General features: G+C 37.9%; 1 protein-coding gene across 3 annotated transcripts in view; it reads right to left on the bottom strand.

Annotated features, from left to right (window-relative positions):
- Positions 1–17,185, bottom strand: part of LOC117315086 — a 42,665-nt gene extending 25,480 nt beyond the window's left edge. For 2 of the 3 annotated variants that reach the window (XM_033869232.1, XM_033869231.1), the window contains exons 1-2: positions 11,107–12,893; positions 3,624–4,616 (exon numbers count right to left, since the gene is read on the bottom strand). In XM_033869232.1, the coding sequence (XP_033725123.1) occupies positions 3,624–4,616; positions 11,107–12,018 (1,905 nt within the window). In that variant the 5' untranslated portion in view covers positions 12,019–12,893. Of the gene's footprint in view, positions 1–3,623; positions 4,617–11,106; positions 12,894–16,640 lie in introns of those variants that run through there. The other variant, XM_033869233.1, reaches the window with a different exon arrangement.
- Positions 17,186–17,650: the final 465 nt, after the last annotated feature.

The following is a 17,650-nucleotide window of genomic DNA, read 5'->3' on the forward strand; positions in this document are numbered from 1 at the left end:
GAGACTCAAAACGTGACATCAATCCATGCCGCGCATGAATGTATTCACCCACCAGAACTACCTGTAACTAACGTAAACAATCATAAGGCTCTATGAAAGAAAAGGCCTAGGACTACGTTGTTTTTTCATGTTACTTAAAAAGTATCAACAAGAATTTTTATACAATATTGTTACACATTTAATAAAAAGAATTGAACAGACTGTGTTTTTTCGTATTATTTCAATGCATTTTTTTTGTTTTCCAATCTGCGCATTACAAATGAATTTTGAGAAATTAGGTCGAGAATGTAAATATAAGCATTAAACTGTCTTTTTGTTGTGTCTATGATCGATATAGATGCCAGAGCTTTGCAAACAAACGTGTCAATATGACGTTTATTATATTATAATATTACATATTTTATATTATAAAAATGAACATAACGTCATTATGACAGTACACAATAGTTCATGCACGTTTTAAATTTACGAACATATATTAACAAATTAAATAATTATATGGCGTTATTACGTTGTTTTGTCGCTAAATAAAGGACATTTTCTAGATTAATCAATTCAGAAACATTTTGAACACTTAATAATTGTATCAACTTTAAAATACTTCTTCTATAAGTACCTTAAGTACCTTACATAATGACGTAAAATTAAAAAATGAGTAAAAATATTATCACGACGCCACAAAATATTGATAAGAATTCGGTCACCAAACATAAGACGCAGATTTCTGGCTGTGAAATATATTCAACGTAGGACAGACTTGAAAATAAGTCGGTACGTTTTACTAGGGAAACAACCAACCAATTGAAAAAATATATTTTTGAAACAGCCCCTGTGTATAACGTTGAGCCAAGGATAAAATGTCTGGCAGCCACTGATTGGCCAGTATATTATGAAGTGAGAAAATAGATATGTAGCCTGATAGGTTACTATCAATAAGAAATGTTGATATAAATTTCTTAAGTCCGATTGGTTTTTTTCCCAAAAGTTCACATAATAATAGTAAACAGGTAAACATTTAAGATTTTTGAGAATTTTTACTGCGAAATTCACCTATTTTCAAAATGGCTACCCGGAGAAAATTTGAGCTGAAGGACCCAACTTTTTTTTTTGATTAGGTGTTATATCAGACCCTAAACTTTTGTTATAAACCATAATCGTCATATTCAATTCAAGAATTTGAATGAAATAATCCAAAACGTTAACACTAAGGTCTATGGGAAAACAATTGGTTGGTTGGTCTCTACTAAGGCGATGATTTCTGTAAACAAAAACCTTGTTTAATGTGTTTTACATTGTAATGCTATACATATACTCAATAGGTTATCTCTGGATTGACTCATCAAATTTAATTCCCAAAAGACAGAAATTTTATCGATATTATGGACATATACAACCTATACAGATTGCTTTTGGCGGTGAATTTTTGAGATTTGTTTAAAGTCAGACACTTAGATGCGACATCTATTAACTCACGAAAGGAAAGTCGAATTGTGTCCCAAAGTGATTGTTGCCAGAGCCCGCTTAGGTCTACCACAAAACTGTTTGTTTTTATTAAGTATTTAGATATACATTTATATCCCAAATACAGTGTATATAAGATTATTTGTATCAATATCTTATAAAATCTCTCTCTGTCTCCCTCTCTTCTCTCCCCCTCCCACTCCCCCTCACTTCCCCTTTCTCTCCGTCACTCTCTCCGTCTCCCTCCCCTTCTGTCTCTCTCTTTCTCTTTTTCTCTCTATTTCTTATAAAATTAGATTGTAAATATGTAAATAAATCTGCCATCATGTAAATTTTCTCTCAATGTAAAATTGTATCGGGAGAGGGCTTAATATAAGTTGGAAAAACTGTGCCCAATCCATAGATTGTAAATTACAAATAAAATATGTCTAAATCAAAAATATTAACTCACTTTCTAATATCATGTACTGAATACAATGCTGCTAGGAAGGTGCTATTTAATTCATGTTGTATAAAAGCTCTCAATTTTTCAAATTTCATATCAAGAACAAAAATACATCTTGTTGATAGATAATGAAGATGGGGATATCTTAATGTTGTTATCTAATTTAATCATGTCAAATTTAAGATAATACAGACTATTTCTGTATCCATTGTGATTTTGTAACAGCTAATCTAGCTGACTTTTAAGTCATAGGGTACAACATAAGCATGTTACAAGCAATTTTGTTTATAAATGTGTTTGTGATTTATAGTAGTATAAATGCATGTCCATTCAACTGTCTTTTGGCCACTCTACCTCTTTGTGATTGTATTTCCAATATTGCCCCATGTGGGCCGGAATACGTTAATAAAGAATTGTAATTGTAATTTAGTTCAGATACAAAGAGGTTGCTACATATTTCATCAATTTAAAAATTCATGAATTTAGTAATTTTTTTAGTAGAAAAGCTCTGTTTAGGATTTATATGACTACATTGGAATATGCATGTGAAGTATGGGATGGTTGCTCTTCGACAGATGTTACCACACTCCAACAAGGTCACCTTGAAGCAGCCAGAATTATTTCTCCGGTTTTCGCTATCTCTATCTTAACATATCTTATTAAAGTTTTTGCTGTCGTATACAAATGTATTTGAATAATATACTACTGTATGGAAGGCTTTACTAAAGGGGCATTCCTTCGTTCAGACATTAGAAGCATGTCCAATTTCTATTTGTGAAATCTATGTCCGAACGATGATTATATGAGTGTTTGTACCTACAAATAATGAAATTCACACCGAAATGTACAGGAAAATAGCGTATCGTATACAAATACCGTATGTCTATACGGTAATTAGTGATACTTCGGGTCGAATTAAGAATTTTCAGGACGTCGTACTAAAATAACTTTTGTTTATCTTGAGAGTAAAACGGCAGTATTAATGTAAAAAAATATAACTTTTGCTACTTCGAAAAAATACATATTTTGCAGTAATTTTAATTTTGACGAAACAAACTTTATTCAAACAAAGGAAATGCCCCTTAAGTTGAAGTAATTTGTGCCTAATCCAATTTCAGCATTATATGCCTTAAAATATTTCGGAATCGAAAAATATAATGCTACTATGATTAATTTCTTTTTTTTTTATTTCCTTTTTTTTATGAATACTTGTTCTTTTTTTAAATTTTATTCCTTCCGTTATTATATGATTATAGAAAAAGCATAATTTATTTACGATGATGGTCAAATATGTCCGAAACTACACCTCTTCAAATAAGTCTTTACTTCAAACCAACTTATTTTCGTGGCGACTTATTTTCGCGTTTTCACGCCTAACGACTTTTTCGCGGCTAATCAATTTCGCGATTTACATTAAAAAAAAGGCCTACTGTCCCTAAGACTGAAACTATTTATCGGTGAATAATTTTCGCGAATCTTAATCGTCCGCGAAATACGCAAAAATCAATCGCACGCGAAAATCAGTTTTTTTTTAACGAAATAAGCAAAATAAGTGTATACATGTAGTTATTTTCAGGTTAGTTAATATCCAACTCAAAGTTTCAAGTTATAAACGTTGATGGTCCTATGTAGATAAGGCGTTAACGTGTTAAATGACAAACTGTACCCAAACCCTGTCAGACAGTCTGTACCACTTTAGGGCTGAGCGGGATCTTACCTCAGATTCGGAGCACATTATGACGGTATCGGTTGTCCAGATGACCCAGCCAAAAGACAGACACACAGCCAATAGTAATAGCCCACTGGACACCGCAGTGTAGATCACCTCACTCGAATCACAACTAACTAAGTCAGTGTCACCTACAGTGAAAAGGTCTCCCGAAGAACAGTATCCTGACACAACCGCCATTACACCCGGGGTGGAAAAAACTAGAGGTAGAACGAATGCCCCTCTCTGCATGTTGATTCTGCACGCGACCAGAGACACAAAATAACCCAATAATGTAGAGATCATATTGATTATAAACATGTTGAAAGCCGTGGAGTCGGTTGTGATGTAGTCCCAGGAAGTCCGAAAAGACTCCAATGCTCCACCAGTAAAGGTCTTGTCCGTGTCAAAAAAGTACAACAACACCGAGAATAGAATAATGGCGGGGATTCGACATCCAGACATGATGATTGCCGACTTCCAGAAAGACTGTGTCTTCATACTAACGACAACGTTTTGTTTGTTTTCAATCAAGTTATCAAGTCGCTGAGACGCTTGAAACCTACCACTTTCCATATTCGATTCAAGCTTTTCAATATCCTCTACATCATCTTGCGAATTTGACATGGACTTTGTAGACGACCAACCTGATGCTGAAGACAAAGAGATCAGACGTTTTTGAACCTTTGGAATCCATGTTACCGTGATACAAAGTACGGCGACCGGTAGGTGCCAGAAATTCCTCGCATCTAGAGAATTGCTAGTAAACCCTCTCCACATCGCCACAATGACCGCCAGAATCAGGAGAATTATTCCCATCCCACAGCCGATGGCTACAGACCGCGGGGTGTCACACCGATCCCGGCGATATATCAAGTAAACCATGGGGCCGATATATACAGCCCCCGCCATGATAAGGCTGGCCACTCCGAACTGTAGACTGAATATCTTAAAGGCAAAGAGGCACACCCCTAATGACTCCACGACGCTAGTAGCTACAATCTGAAATAAAAAAAACCAAGAAATATATTCTAAAAAGATAAAAAGGCATAGTTTTAATGCTGGTTGAATATAAAACTGCTGGTGAAATAAATTAACGAACTAATGCGTTTCAGCACTGATAACAAATCAGTTTAAACCATTTTTGGTCATTTGAATCAGGAATATATTTTTATTGATGTGTCATTTGAAAAAAAAAAATCCACTTATTCAGTTTATATTCAATCTAAACTTATATGTACTTCATCTTGACCAGTAACGCCACCTGTTGCGTCACATTCGGGGCCAAAAGAATATTATACGGCTATGCCAAAAAATCAGTGTTTTAAAGTATATCATAACAAGAGGCCCATGGGGCCTGTATCGCTCACCTGGTTGGATTTGACCAAATGTCAAAATAATGTTCATGTTCAATTTATTCATACACATACTCTCTAAGGGACTGAAAGACCCTATGGATTATTTTTACAACCTAATTGTGTTTGAAGAAACTAAGTCCCTTAGGGTGGGGAAAGACCCTTGGGCCTCTTAGACTCCACCCCTCAGGCCCCTGGGTGTTCAGAGTAAAATTTATACAAACTCTGTTCCCCTCCCCCAAAGGATGTTCCTGACCAAATATGGTTCTAATTCATTCATAACTTTATGACTTGTAGCAATTTAAAGACTAATCTCTATTCCCCTATTTGGCCCCGCCCCTCAGGTCCCTGGGGATTCAGAGTAAAAATTTATACAAACTCTGTTCCCCCTTCTCCCAATGATAGTTCCTGTTCAAATTTAGTTCGAATTCATTCATAACTTTATGACTAGTAGCGATTTAAAGGATTAACCCTATTTCCCCTATTTGGCCCCGCCCCTCAGGCCCCTGAGGGTTCAGAGTAAAAATTTATACAAACTCGGTTCCCCTTCCCCCAAGGATGTTCCTGACCAAATTTGGTTCTAATTCATTCATAACTTTATGACTAGCAGTGATTTAAAAGATTAACCCTATTTCCCCTATTTGGCCCAGCCCCTCAGGCCCCTGGGAGTTCAGAGTAAAAATTAATACAAACTCTGTTCACCTTCCCCCAAGGATGTTCCTGACCAAATCTAGTTAAAATCCATTAAAAACTTTATGACTAGTAGCGATTTAAAGACTAATATCTATTTCCCCTATTTGGCTCTGCCCCTCAGGCCCCTGGGGGTTCAGAGTAAAAATGTATACAAACTCTGTTCCCCTTCTCCCAAGAATGTTACTGACCAAATTTGGTTCAAATTCATTTATAACTTTATGACTAGTAGCGATTTAAAGGATTAACCCTATTTCCCCTATTGGGCCCCACCCCTAAGGCCCCTGGGGGCCAGACCAACCGTTTATACAAAATTGGTTTCCCTTCACCCAAGGATGTTTAAGACCAAATATGGATCAAATCCCTTTATTCCTACGGAAGAAGAAGGATTTCAAAGAATTTGCTATATTTCCCCTATTGGGCCCCGCCCCTAAGGCCCCTGGGAGGCCGACCCACCGTTTATACAAAATTGGTTCCCCTTAACCCAAGGATGCTTCAGACCAAACATGGATCAAATCCCTTTATTCCTGCAGAAGAAGAAGGATTTTAAAGAATATGCAAAATTCCCCTATTGGGTCCCCCCCCCCCCCCTAGGTCCCTGGGAGGCTAGACCCACCGTTTATACAAAATTGGTTCCCCTTCACCCAAGGATGCTTCAGACCAAACATGGATCAAATCCTTTTATTCCTGCAGAAGAAGAAGGATTTTAAAGAATATGCAATATTCCCCTATTGGGCTCCGCCCCTCAGGCCCCTGGGAGGCCAGACCCACCGTTTATACAAAATTGGTTCCCCTTCACCCAAGGATGTTTCAGACCAAATATGAATCAAATCCCTTCATTTCTACAGAAGAAGAAGGATTTTAAAGAATATGCTATATTTCCCCTATTGGGCCCCGCCCCTCAGGCCCCTGGGAGGCCAGACCCACCGTTTATACAAAATTGGTTCCCCTTCACCCAAGGATGTTTCAGACCAAATATGAATCAAATCCCTTTATTCCTACAGAAGAAGAAGGATTTCAAAGAATTTGCTATATTTCCCCTATTGGGCCCCGCCCCTCAGGCCCCTGGAGGCCAGACCCACCGTTTATACAAAATTGGTTCCCCTTCACCCAAGGATGCTTCAGACCAAACTATGGATCAAATCCCTTTATTCCTACAGAAGAAGAAGGATTTTAAAGAATATGCTATATTTCCCCTATTGGGCCCCACCCCTACGGCCCCTGGGGGGCCAGACCCACCGTTTATACAAAATTGGTTCCCCTTCACCCAAGGATGCTTCAGACCAAATATGAATCAAATCCCTTCATTTCTACAGAAGAAGAAGGATTTTAAAGAATTTGCTATATTTCCCCTATTGGGCCCCACCCCTACGGCCCCTGGGGGGCCAGACCCACCGTTTATACAAAATTGGTTCCCCTTCACCCAAGGATGTTTCAGACCAAATATGGATCAAATCCCTTTATTCCTACAGAAGAAGGAGGATTTCAAAGAATTTGCTATATTTCCCCTATTGGGCCCCGCCCCCCAGGCCCCTAGGAGGCCAGACCCACCGTTTATACAAAATTGGTTCCCCTTCACCCAAGGATGCTTCAGACCAAACATGGATCAAATCCCTTTATTCCTGCAGAAGAAGAAGGATTTTAAAGAATATGCAATATTCCCCTATTTGGCCCAACCCCCTACACCCCTGGGGGGCCAGACCCACCGTTTATACAAAATTGGTTCCCCCTCACCCAAGCAGGCTTCAGACCAAATATGAATCAAAACCCTTCATTTCTACAGAAGAAGAAGGATTTTGAAGAATTTGCTATATTTCCCCTATTGGGCCCCGCCCCTAAGGCCCCTGGGGGGCCAGACCCACCGTTTTTACAAAATTGGTTCCCCTTCACCCAAGGATGCTTCAGACCAAATATGAATCAAATCCCTTCATTTCTACAGAAGAAGAAGGATTTTGAAGAATTTGCTATATTTTCCCTATTGGGCCCCGCCCCTAAGGCCCCTGGGGGGCCAGACCCACCGTTTATACAAAATTGGTTCCCCTTCACCCAAGGATGCTTCAGACCAAATATGAATCAAATCCCTTCATTTCTACAGAAGAAGAAGGATTTTAAAGAATTTGCTATATTTCCCCTATTGGGCCCCACCCCTAAGACCCCTGGGAGGCCAGACCCACCGTTTATACAAAATTGGTTCCCCTTCACCCAAGGATGTTTCAGACCAAATATGAATCAAATCCCTTCATTTCTACAGAAGAAGAAGGATTTTAAAGAATTTGCTATATTTCCCCTATTGGGCTCCACCCCTACGGCCCCTGGGGGGCCAGACCCACCGTTTATACAAAATTGGTTCCCCTTCACCCAAGGATGTTTCAGACCAAATATGGATCAAATCCCTTTATTCCTACAGAAGAAGAAGGATTTCAAAGAATTTGCTATATTTCCCCTATTGGGCCCCGCCCCTCAGGCCCCTAGGAGGCCAGACCCACCGTTTATACAAAATTGGTTCCCCTTCACCCAAGGATGCTTCAGACCAAACATGGATCAAATCCCTTTATTCCTGCAGAAGAAGAAGGATTTTAAAGAATATGCAATATTCCCCTATTGGGCCCCACCCCCCAGGCCCCTGGGGGCCAGACCCACCGTTTATACAAAATTGGTTCCCCTTCACCCAGGATGCTTCAGACCAAATATGAATCAAATCCCTTCATTTCTACAGAAGAAGAAGGATTTTAAAGAATTTGCTATATTTCTCCTATCGGGCCCCGCCCCTAAGGCCCATGGGGGGGCCAGACCCACTGTTTATACAAAATTGGTTCCCCTTCACCCAAGGAGGCTTCAGACCAAATATGAATCAAATCCCTTCATTTCTACAGAAGAAGAAGGATTTTGAAGAATTTGCTATATTTCCCCTATTGGGCCCCGCGCCTAAGGCCCCTGGGGGCCAGACCCACCGTTTATACAAAATTGGTTCCCCTTCACCCAAGGATGCTTCAGACCAAATATGAATCAAATCCCTTCATTTCTACAGAAGAAGAAGGATTTTGAAGAATTTGCTATATTTCCCCTATTGGGCCCCGCCCCTAAGGCCCATGGGGGGGCCAGACCCACTGTTTATACAAAATTGGTTCCCCTTCACCCAAGGAGGCTTCAGACCAAATATGAATCAAATCCCTTCATTTCTACAGAAGAAGAAGGATTTTGAAGAATTTGCTATATTTTCCCTATTGGGCCCCGCCCCTAAGGCCCCTGGGGGGCCAGACCCACCGTTTATACAAAATTGGTTCCCCTTCACCCAAGGATGCTTCAGACCAAATATGAATCAAATCCCTTCATTTCTACAGAAGAAGAAGGATTTTAAAGAATTTGCTATATTTCCCCTATTGGGCCCCACCCCTAAGACCCCTGGGAGGCCAGACCCACCGTTTATACAAAATTGGTTCCCCTTCACCCAAGGATGTTTCAGACCAAATATGAATCAAATCCCTTCATTTCTACAGAAGAAGAAGGATTTTAAAGAATTTGCTATATTTCCCCTATTGGGCTCCACCCCTACGGCCCCTGGGGGGCCAGACCCACCGTTTATACAAAATTGGTTCCCCTTCACCCAAGGATGTTTCAGACCAAATATGGATCAAATCCCTTTATTCCTACAGAAGAAGAAGGATTTCAAAGAATTTGCTATATTTCCCCTATTGGGCCCCGCCCCTCAGGCCCCTAGGAGGCCAGACCCACCGTTTATACAAAATTGGTTCCCCTTCACCCAAGGATGCTTCAGACCAAACATGGATCAAATCCCTTTATTCCTGCAGAAGAAGAAGGATTTTAAAGAATATGCAATATTCCCCTATTGGGCCCCACCCCCCAGGCCCCTGGGGGCCAGACCCACCGTTTATACAAAATTGGTTCCCCTTCACCCAGGATGCTTCAGACCAAATATGAATCAAATCCCTTCATTTCTACAGAAGAAGAAGGATTTTAAAGAATTTGCTATATTTCTCCTATCGGGCCCCGCCCCTAAGGCCCATGGGGGGGCCAGACCCACTGTTTATACAAAATTGGTTCCCCTTCACCCAAGGAGGCTTCAGACCAAATATGAATCAAATCCCTTCATTTCTACAGAAGAAGAAGGATTTTGAAGAATTTGCTATATTTCCCCTATTGGGCCCCGCGCCTAAGGCCCCTGGGGGCCAGACCCACCGTTTATACAAAATTGGTTCCCCTTCACCCAAGGATGCTTCAGACCAAATATGAATCAAATCCCTTCATTTCTACAGAAGAAGAAGGATTTTGAAGAATTTGCTATATTTCCCCTATTGGGCCCCGCCCCTAAGGCCCCTGGGGGGCCAGACCCACCGTTTATACAAAATTGGTTCCCCTTCACCCAAGAATGCTTCAGACCAAATATGAATCAAATCCCTTCATTTCTACAGAAGAAGAAGGATTTTAAAGAATTTGCTATATTTCCCCTATTGGGCCCCACCCCTAAGACCCCTGGGGGGCCAGACCCACCGTTTATACAAAATTGGTTCCCCTTCACCCAAGGATGCTTCAGACCAAATTTGGTCAAAATCCACTGAGTAGTTTAGGACTAGTAGCGATTTAAAGGAAAAGTTGACGGACGACGGACGACGGACGCTGCGCCATGCCATAAGCTCACTGGCCCTTCGGGCCAGGTGAGTTAAAAACCGTCCTCTTGTGGCTTTAACAGAATTTAGAACAGACTCCTTCTCGTCATCAATATGCTCGCCTCGTTTGCAAAACGGACACAACTTTTTGCGAATCAATTCGTTTCTATCTTTTGTTTAGTCATACGTGTCCACTTGGAAGTGATTTTCAGCCTTGTATGTTAAAAAAGCGATATCTGAAGTTTAAGATTGACGAAATGTTTTATGCTGTTGTGTCGTTTTTGGCTACCAAAGTTGATACGAACACCATTGAAACGTAAAAGTATGACTTGATTTAAACATATTTTTATTGTTCAATATAACAACAAGGATAAGGCACAAGTTATCTCAACTTAGAAACGCCTTCTCCCAAAATACATTGTATATTTATAACATATCTACAATAATATACACTATCACCAATTAAGTTTTCTAGAGTTAGATATTTGTTAAGAAAAGGAGAGCTGAAAATCCAGGAAGAAGAAAACAATAACAAAACAAACAAAACAAAAACAAAAAACAACAAAGTACAATACTGTGTAATTGTTTGGTTCATTTTCGTGCTGTATTCAAATACCACGAATATCGCGAAATTAAACCCCGCAAATATTATAAGCTACACAGGAAACATAACATATGTAAATATGTGTAACTTGTATTAATTAATGAAGCATGTAAAATTATATAGGGAAAGGGCTTAATATTGATTTGATAACTTTTGCCCAATTCCCTTGAATATAATTATACAATAGAATATGTTTAAACAAAAATCAAAGCACTTACCCAAATAATCGACCTCTTGCTTGGCCAAGGCATATCCTTACGAGACAGTCCCATCCACAATGACCTCAGGAGGTTGAACACGTTAGGAATGAGCAGAAGCATCGTCACCATTGTGAAAGCATACGTGTTGTTAGGAATACTAACCTCGTCGTTGCCAGGCAACCGCAGACGTACCGCTATGGATACGAAAGAAACCCTACTTCCTATCAGACATGCCAACGCTATCGATCCTATCAAAAATGTCGAGATCCATTTGAAAATGACGACGAGTTTTGATGGCTTGATGTCTTGTATTTGCTTCTTTGACAATTCTCTGTCAACTTTTGATTTGCCTTTAACAGTCAACTTACAACCCTGGTCGACTGTTTGTCGCGAGGTCCCATACGAAGTTGCAGTATTACTAGTTGTAAAATTTGAACTTTGACCTGTCTGGAGTTTTCCCGACTGTAGTTTACTATCTTCCTGACTTGAGGTTGTCCTTGCCCATCGGTGATCTCTTTCTTCACTGTTTATTTCATAAGATCGTTCATAAGCATGAAGCCCGTGAGAATGTCCGGGGTAGGCCGACGCCATTTTGTTTGTTTGAGAATTGTGACTCGATTCTAAAGATGATTTTTCACTGTTTGGCGAAGGACTAACGGACGATGTATCTGTGGAATGTTCCTCTTCCAAGTCCCCTTTTAAATGTTCTGTTTCCTGATAATCAGCCGTAGATGAAGAACGTGAATTGTTAACACCATTTAAGGCTGAAGTAGGTTGGGTAGAATGCTCCGTCGGTGTGTTTCTATATATAGGAGAAGAAGAAAATCCCTCGGCGCTATCGAAGCTATCCGTAACATCAACGGCTACCTCGGAGCGATATGGGGCTGGGGGCGGAACCTCCGCCATTGTGGAAGGGTTGCTGAAAAACATTAAATCAATTTCTATGATATGTGTTGTTAGGTAAAGGAAAGATTTAATTCAACAAAAAAACAAAAACAAAAAAAAACAAAAAAATGATGTGTACTCCATGGAGCAGTCTGCGTCTTGTTAGTAAATAGAAATATTTGACCAAATTAAAGCGGGGCTAGATTGTCTATTTGTTTCACACAGACGCTAGAGCCTCTGTTAGCTTGTTACAAACATTGGCTTGAAAATTAGGATATCAGCCCATATCGTAAAAAGAATGCGCCGTTTGTAACATTGCTTCTGATTGGCTGATACAGCAGCGTAATAATTTGTCAAGAGAAAAAAAGTCCATCAACAAAAATGGAATTCGACAGGAATTGTGTATAGTCATTAAATCATAAGGATGAAATTGAATGCATTATTTTTTCTAACTTTTGGGAGGTGGTATGAAGGGACGTCAAATCTTTGGTGTATGACATGTATGATGACGGCAAATCTTTGGAAGGTAACATACAAATGACGATAGACATTAGGACATGTCATGCAGGGGACGGATAACCTTTGGGACGTGTCATGCCTGAGGACGTCAAACATTGGAACGTGCCATGCAGGGGAAGGCAGCATAAAGTATACCATCTTTAAACATAAACTCATGAATATAATTAAAGAAGCAGTATCAGTCGAACGATGTTAAACTGCACCAGCAAAGATAACCAACAGTTACCTATTTGTATTACGTCATATCTATTTATAGTTTTTATCTGACATCTGACCAGACATACACACGACATCTCCGTTATCTCCTCTCTAAACATAGTCCTGCCTTTTTAACTACCTGCACATGAAAATAATGTTTTCTTTTTTCTTTTCTTTTTTTCTTTCTTTCTTTTTGTTTCGTTTTTGGGAGTGTATTTTTTATTTGTTTCGTTGTTTGTTTGTTTTTTTTAGTTTTTTGTTGTTGTTTTTTGTTTGTTTTTGTTTGTTTTTTATTCATTTATTTTGTTGTTGTTTTGTTTTGGTTTTTTGTTGATTTTTTCTTGTTTTTTGTTTTTGTTTTTGTTTAGTTCTGAAAACAGGAGCAATGTATGAATAATAAGAAGGGAATAAAAACAAAAGAAATATTTCTAAATTTATTTCATCAAAAATACGTTTTCTTGGGTAGATTTTACCAAGTGTTAATTATGCGTGAAATGAAATAATTGGGATAAGATGAAGATTAATATTCATGAGTTGTATTTTTATGTTTATGGCTTTGAATTCCAGAACTCTACACCAAAACGATCTTCATCTGGAGACAAATACTTATTTACGTAAATCTGTATACTAGTTTCATCATCGTATACCCTACATGTATAATATAAGCCCGTGGGCTATCTGTTATGATATGTATATACATGTATTTCTCTCCGTACAACTACGACAGGAAATTCAAATCTATATCTTCGGATCACCAACACATAGTGTATATAATACATTGTGCTACTAAGTAGATATATAACTAAGCAACACAAATGACGAAGGAAGACAACTTTTTGACTCGTGCCCTGACCGGGCCTCGAACTCACGAATACCCGCAGCTTATACCGCTGTGCCACATCGGCGTTCTTATAAAAGAACGTTTCAATGGCGCAGTGATGGTCGGCCCGATACCCCGACATGATCATTGTGGAAGTCGTCTATAAGATGATATGAATACCTGGATCGCAATGTAATGCTAAGTTATATACATGTATATATAATATATATATGGAGTGTACCCTCGACCTATCGCCACCCGAATATACCGCCACTCTCATTATATATTCATATATATCTTTATTTCTCTATTTTTTTATTTATCTATTTATTGATATATTTCTTTATTTATATTTCTTGTTTATTTGTTTATTTATTCATTACCTATCTATATTTTTGTTTATTTATATATATAGTGATGCATGTTTTCATTTATTTGTTTCTTTAGTATGTACTCTTAAACATTTACGTCACATTTGATATACAAGTACTACATGTGTGTCTGAGTGTTAATTTACCACTAAATCCGTGTCCTTGAGTCGCGTGTTTCCGCACGTGATCAGAAACTGTCAATGTAAATTACGTGACTATGACTACCATACAGAACCGATAAAAACCACAACACGTGAGAGACGAAAATACACTATCTCCGATACACTACTACATCTACTATAATATTATATAATTCAATAATTCCCCGATTTTGTCACCTGACAAGTTAAACAGGTTTTTTTTATAACTTTACGATGAACAATGTTTGTTGATTTTTTTTAAACTTTTATCCCCAACATCTCCTTTGTAATCATTAATATGTATTAACATATCTAAACTGTATATCATAAGTAATAGGAATGTTTATCTCTTCTTGATGATAACTTTCAATATCCATATCTCATATTATATATAATGCCTTATTTCAATTCTGTGTTGTACAATTATAAGGAGAAAATTCAACTATCATCCTTACCCCCCCCCCCCCCCCCTCTCTCTCTCTCTCTCTCTCTCTCTCTCTATCTCATAAAAAAATGATACTTCCGATTAGTCAATGATTACTTATTAAATTGTCTTTTCTTGACTTTTCCTTGTCGTACTTTAGAATATGTGTATATTGCCATGACGTGATTACTGTATATTTAAATCATTATGTCATTACTACGGAAGAAGTCATTTATAAGTTGGTAATACTTACTGACTAATCCCTTTGTCATTTCATGTCAATAAAAGATGTTTAAACTAAACCAAAGAGGAATATTTATTGCATTAAAGTAGATTTTACATACTGATGATTTTGCATACAGACATAATAGATAACGATAAAACTAATAATATGAATCTGGCATCGAGCTTTCAAGGCCGAATATGTTGACATATAAAAGTCGTTTGATGTGTGATTATTCATCCACATTCAATTATTTTACAGATCAACAGGTGTTTTATCGGGTTTAAAATACAGTTCAGAAAAATGACCACTGTCCAGTACCCCTCGTGATGGAAAAAACTGACCCATCGACCGGACTATGGATAGATGATATCTAACAGTGTCTTCAGTAAAACCAAATATATTTCACGAGTGTGGCTAATATTTTGATATGTTTCACGAATGCGTAGCACGAGTACAAAATATCAAAATATTAGCCACACGAATGTAATATGTATGGTCAGAGACATATATACATCTATATATGTCTCTGGTATGGTATGACTGAAGATACTGTTATATATTCTGTTTTTATTACATTTTTACCAGTGACATATCAAAAAATATTCATTCTATAAAGTGATATTTTTGACTAGTGAAAAATATCACTTTTGCTGATTTGACCAATCAAATTAATGATTAGAAAATACCAAAATAATTGACCAATCAAAAAGCCCGACATATATGTCAGCACCTGGACAGGGGGGAACTACTTTTTTTAGGGAACTGTATGCCTAGTTAGCATACGGGGTAGGTTTTTCGTTGATAAAAAATGTAATAAACATAATATCTAACAGTGTCTTCAGTAATACCAAATATGTTTCACTCGTGTGGCTAATATTTTGATATTTTTCACGAGTGCGCAGCACGAGTACAAAATATCAAAATATTAGCCCTACTCGTTGAATATATTTGGTATTACTGAAGACACTGTTAGGTATCCTCTATTTCACATTTTATAGCAAAATAATCCGAGAAAACTCAATATCTCCCAGAATTCATTGCGGTCCCTGTCAACGGCTCACAAATGTACACCAAATCGTGACGTTATGTATTCTATCTTGCATTATGACGTCAAATAATATGACGGAGAGCTACATGCATGTACATGTAAGCAGTGCTCTGATTGGTCAAATCAGAAAAAATGATCTCTTTCACTAGTGAAAAATATCACTTTTACAGAATGAAAATTTTTCGATATTTCACGGGTGAAATTGTAATAAATACGTTTATCTCACAATCCTCCTATTATCTAGTTTAATCGCCCATTTAATATTTTTGCAAGTCAGAAATCCACCGTGACATCATAATATCGACAACTGCGTAATGTATTGAAAAAATGGCACCACAAAAATATCTGCCTAAGTTTGATTTTGTCTTCAACATGTTTACTTAAAACCTGTCAAAATGTCAGTTTTGTGAGATATTGGACCAATCTTAAGTATCTTCAATCTGTTTTGATTTCATATGAACTTTTATGAAACTCATTTCGAATATTTAATTTCTGCTCGCCATGCAAAAGTAGAAGAAAAAAAAGCTCTGAGAGATAGAGAAATAAATGTGCATTTAAAACATGTAATACAATTAAATAAAACATAAATTATTTTATGCATTTCCCTCTTTCATCAAGGAATGAATGAATGAATGAATGAATGCGACGGCGACGGCGACGGCGGTGGCGGTGGTGATGATGATGATGATGACATTAAAAAATACATCGTCGCGTAGAATTAAATGGTATTCAAAGTGAGAAACAGGGTAGTGATGAGTGAAGCACAGAAAACTTACCATTGTTTCTGCTATGTTCAATATCCCAGTATTATCTAGAGTTATGTGCCCCTTGTTGTCCTCTGAATGTTAATATAGGCAGACTGGCACTGTATGAGAGTCACTAACCAAATCACTACTGTTAATCAGAATAATTAATTCTTACCTTATAGACAAGTTAATCCGGCACGGTGCTGTGTTGTTATCAATACGTCATACGGCCACAAGATATCACACATTGTTCTTCTAATCATTTCCATCAATAATTACGATATTGTTTTATAAATAAATTTATCTATCATTGATTTGACAGCTATATGGAGTCGTATGTTTAAAATCCACAGATGATTGGTACAGCTGTTTTATCATACAGGAAGAGAAATAGATTACCATTTATTACACACTGTCTATTGTCACCGTATAATCACTTTGATTGGTCAATATCCAACCAAACAGACACGTCCAACCCTGATAAGTATCCCCCTAATCCAGTTCTGATGACATCGGAGAGAATAACTTTCACATAGACACAGGATAGATACCGTGGCCAACACTGACTGAGTGAGCCTTGTCTATCGTATCAATTCATTCAAATATCCCGTCCACTTCCGGTGGTAGAAAGCTCTGACGATATTTTTTTCATTAAGATATCCCACTTCCGGTAGAAGAACGACGGACTACATATTAACACTTCCAATAGTTTCTCGTATTTGTCCGGACGTAATCCGACAATACTTCATATTTCAAGAATGGAGTGTCCGTAATCATAAAGGTCAAAGGTCAAAGGTCACGACCCGTATAAATGCATCACATTTTGTAACAGGACGGTATGTGATCATTTGATGGACATCAGCATCCTTTCTCACGATACAAGTATAATATATATCTATCTACGGTAGTGTACCTATACAGACAGCACGTGATCCACATGATGTGCGAGAGTAAACAAATTTATCATATCAATAACGAGCGAAGATAAAGAAATACCTGGTGTACACGTACCTGTAACAACACCCCATTCAAGGAGTGTGGAGATGATAAACAGATATACAGGTTATACTGCAAAACAATCAATTTTCGCAGCGAATAATTTTACCGGTTTTATTTTAATAAACTATTTCTCGACGACATCTTGAGAGTACTAAAGCGATAGACATGTTACTGCAAACCTAACAA

The sequence above is a fragment of the Pecten maximus genome, chromosome 17 (genome assembly GCF_902652985.1).
Source record: "Pecten maximus chromosome 17, xPecMax1.1, whole genome shotgun sequence".
NCBI lineage: Eukaryota > Metazoa > Mollusca > Bivalvia > Pectinida > Pectinidae > Pecten > Pecten maximus.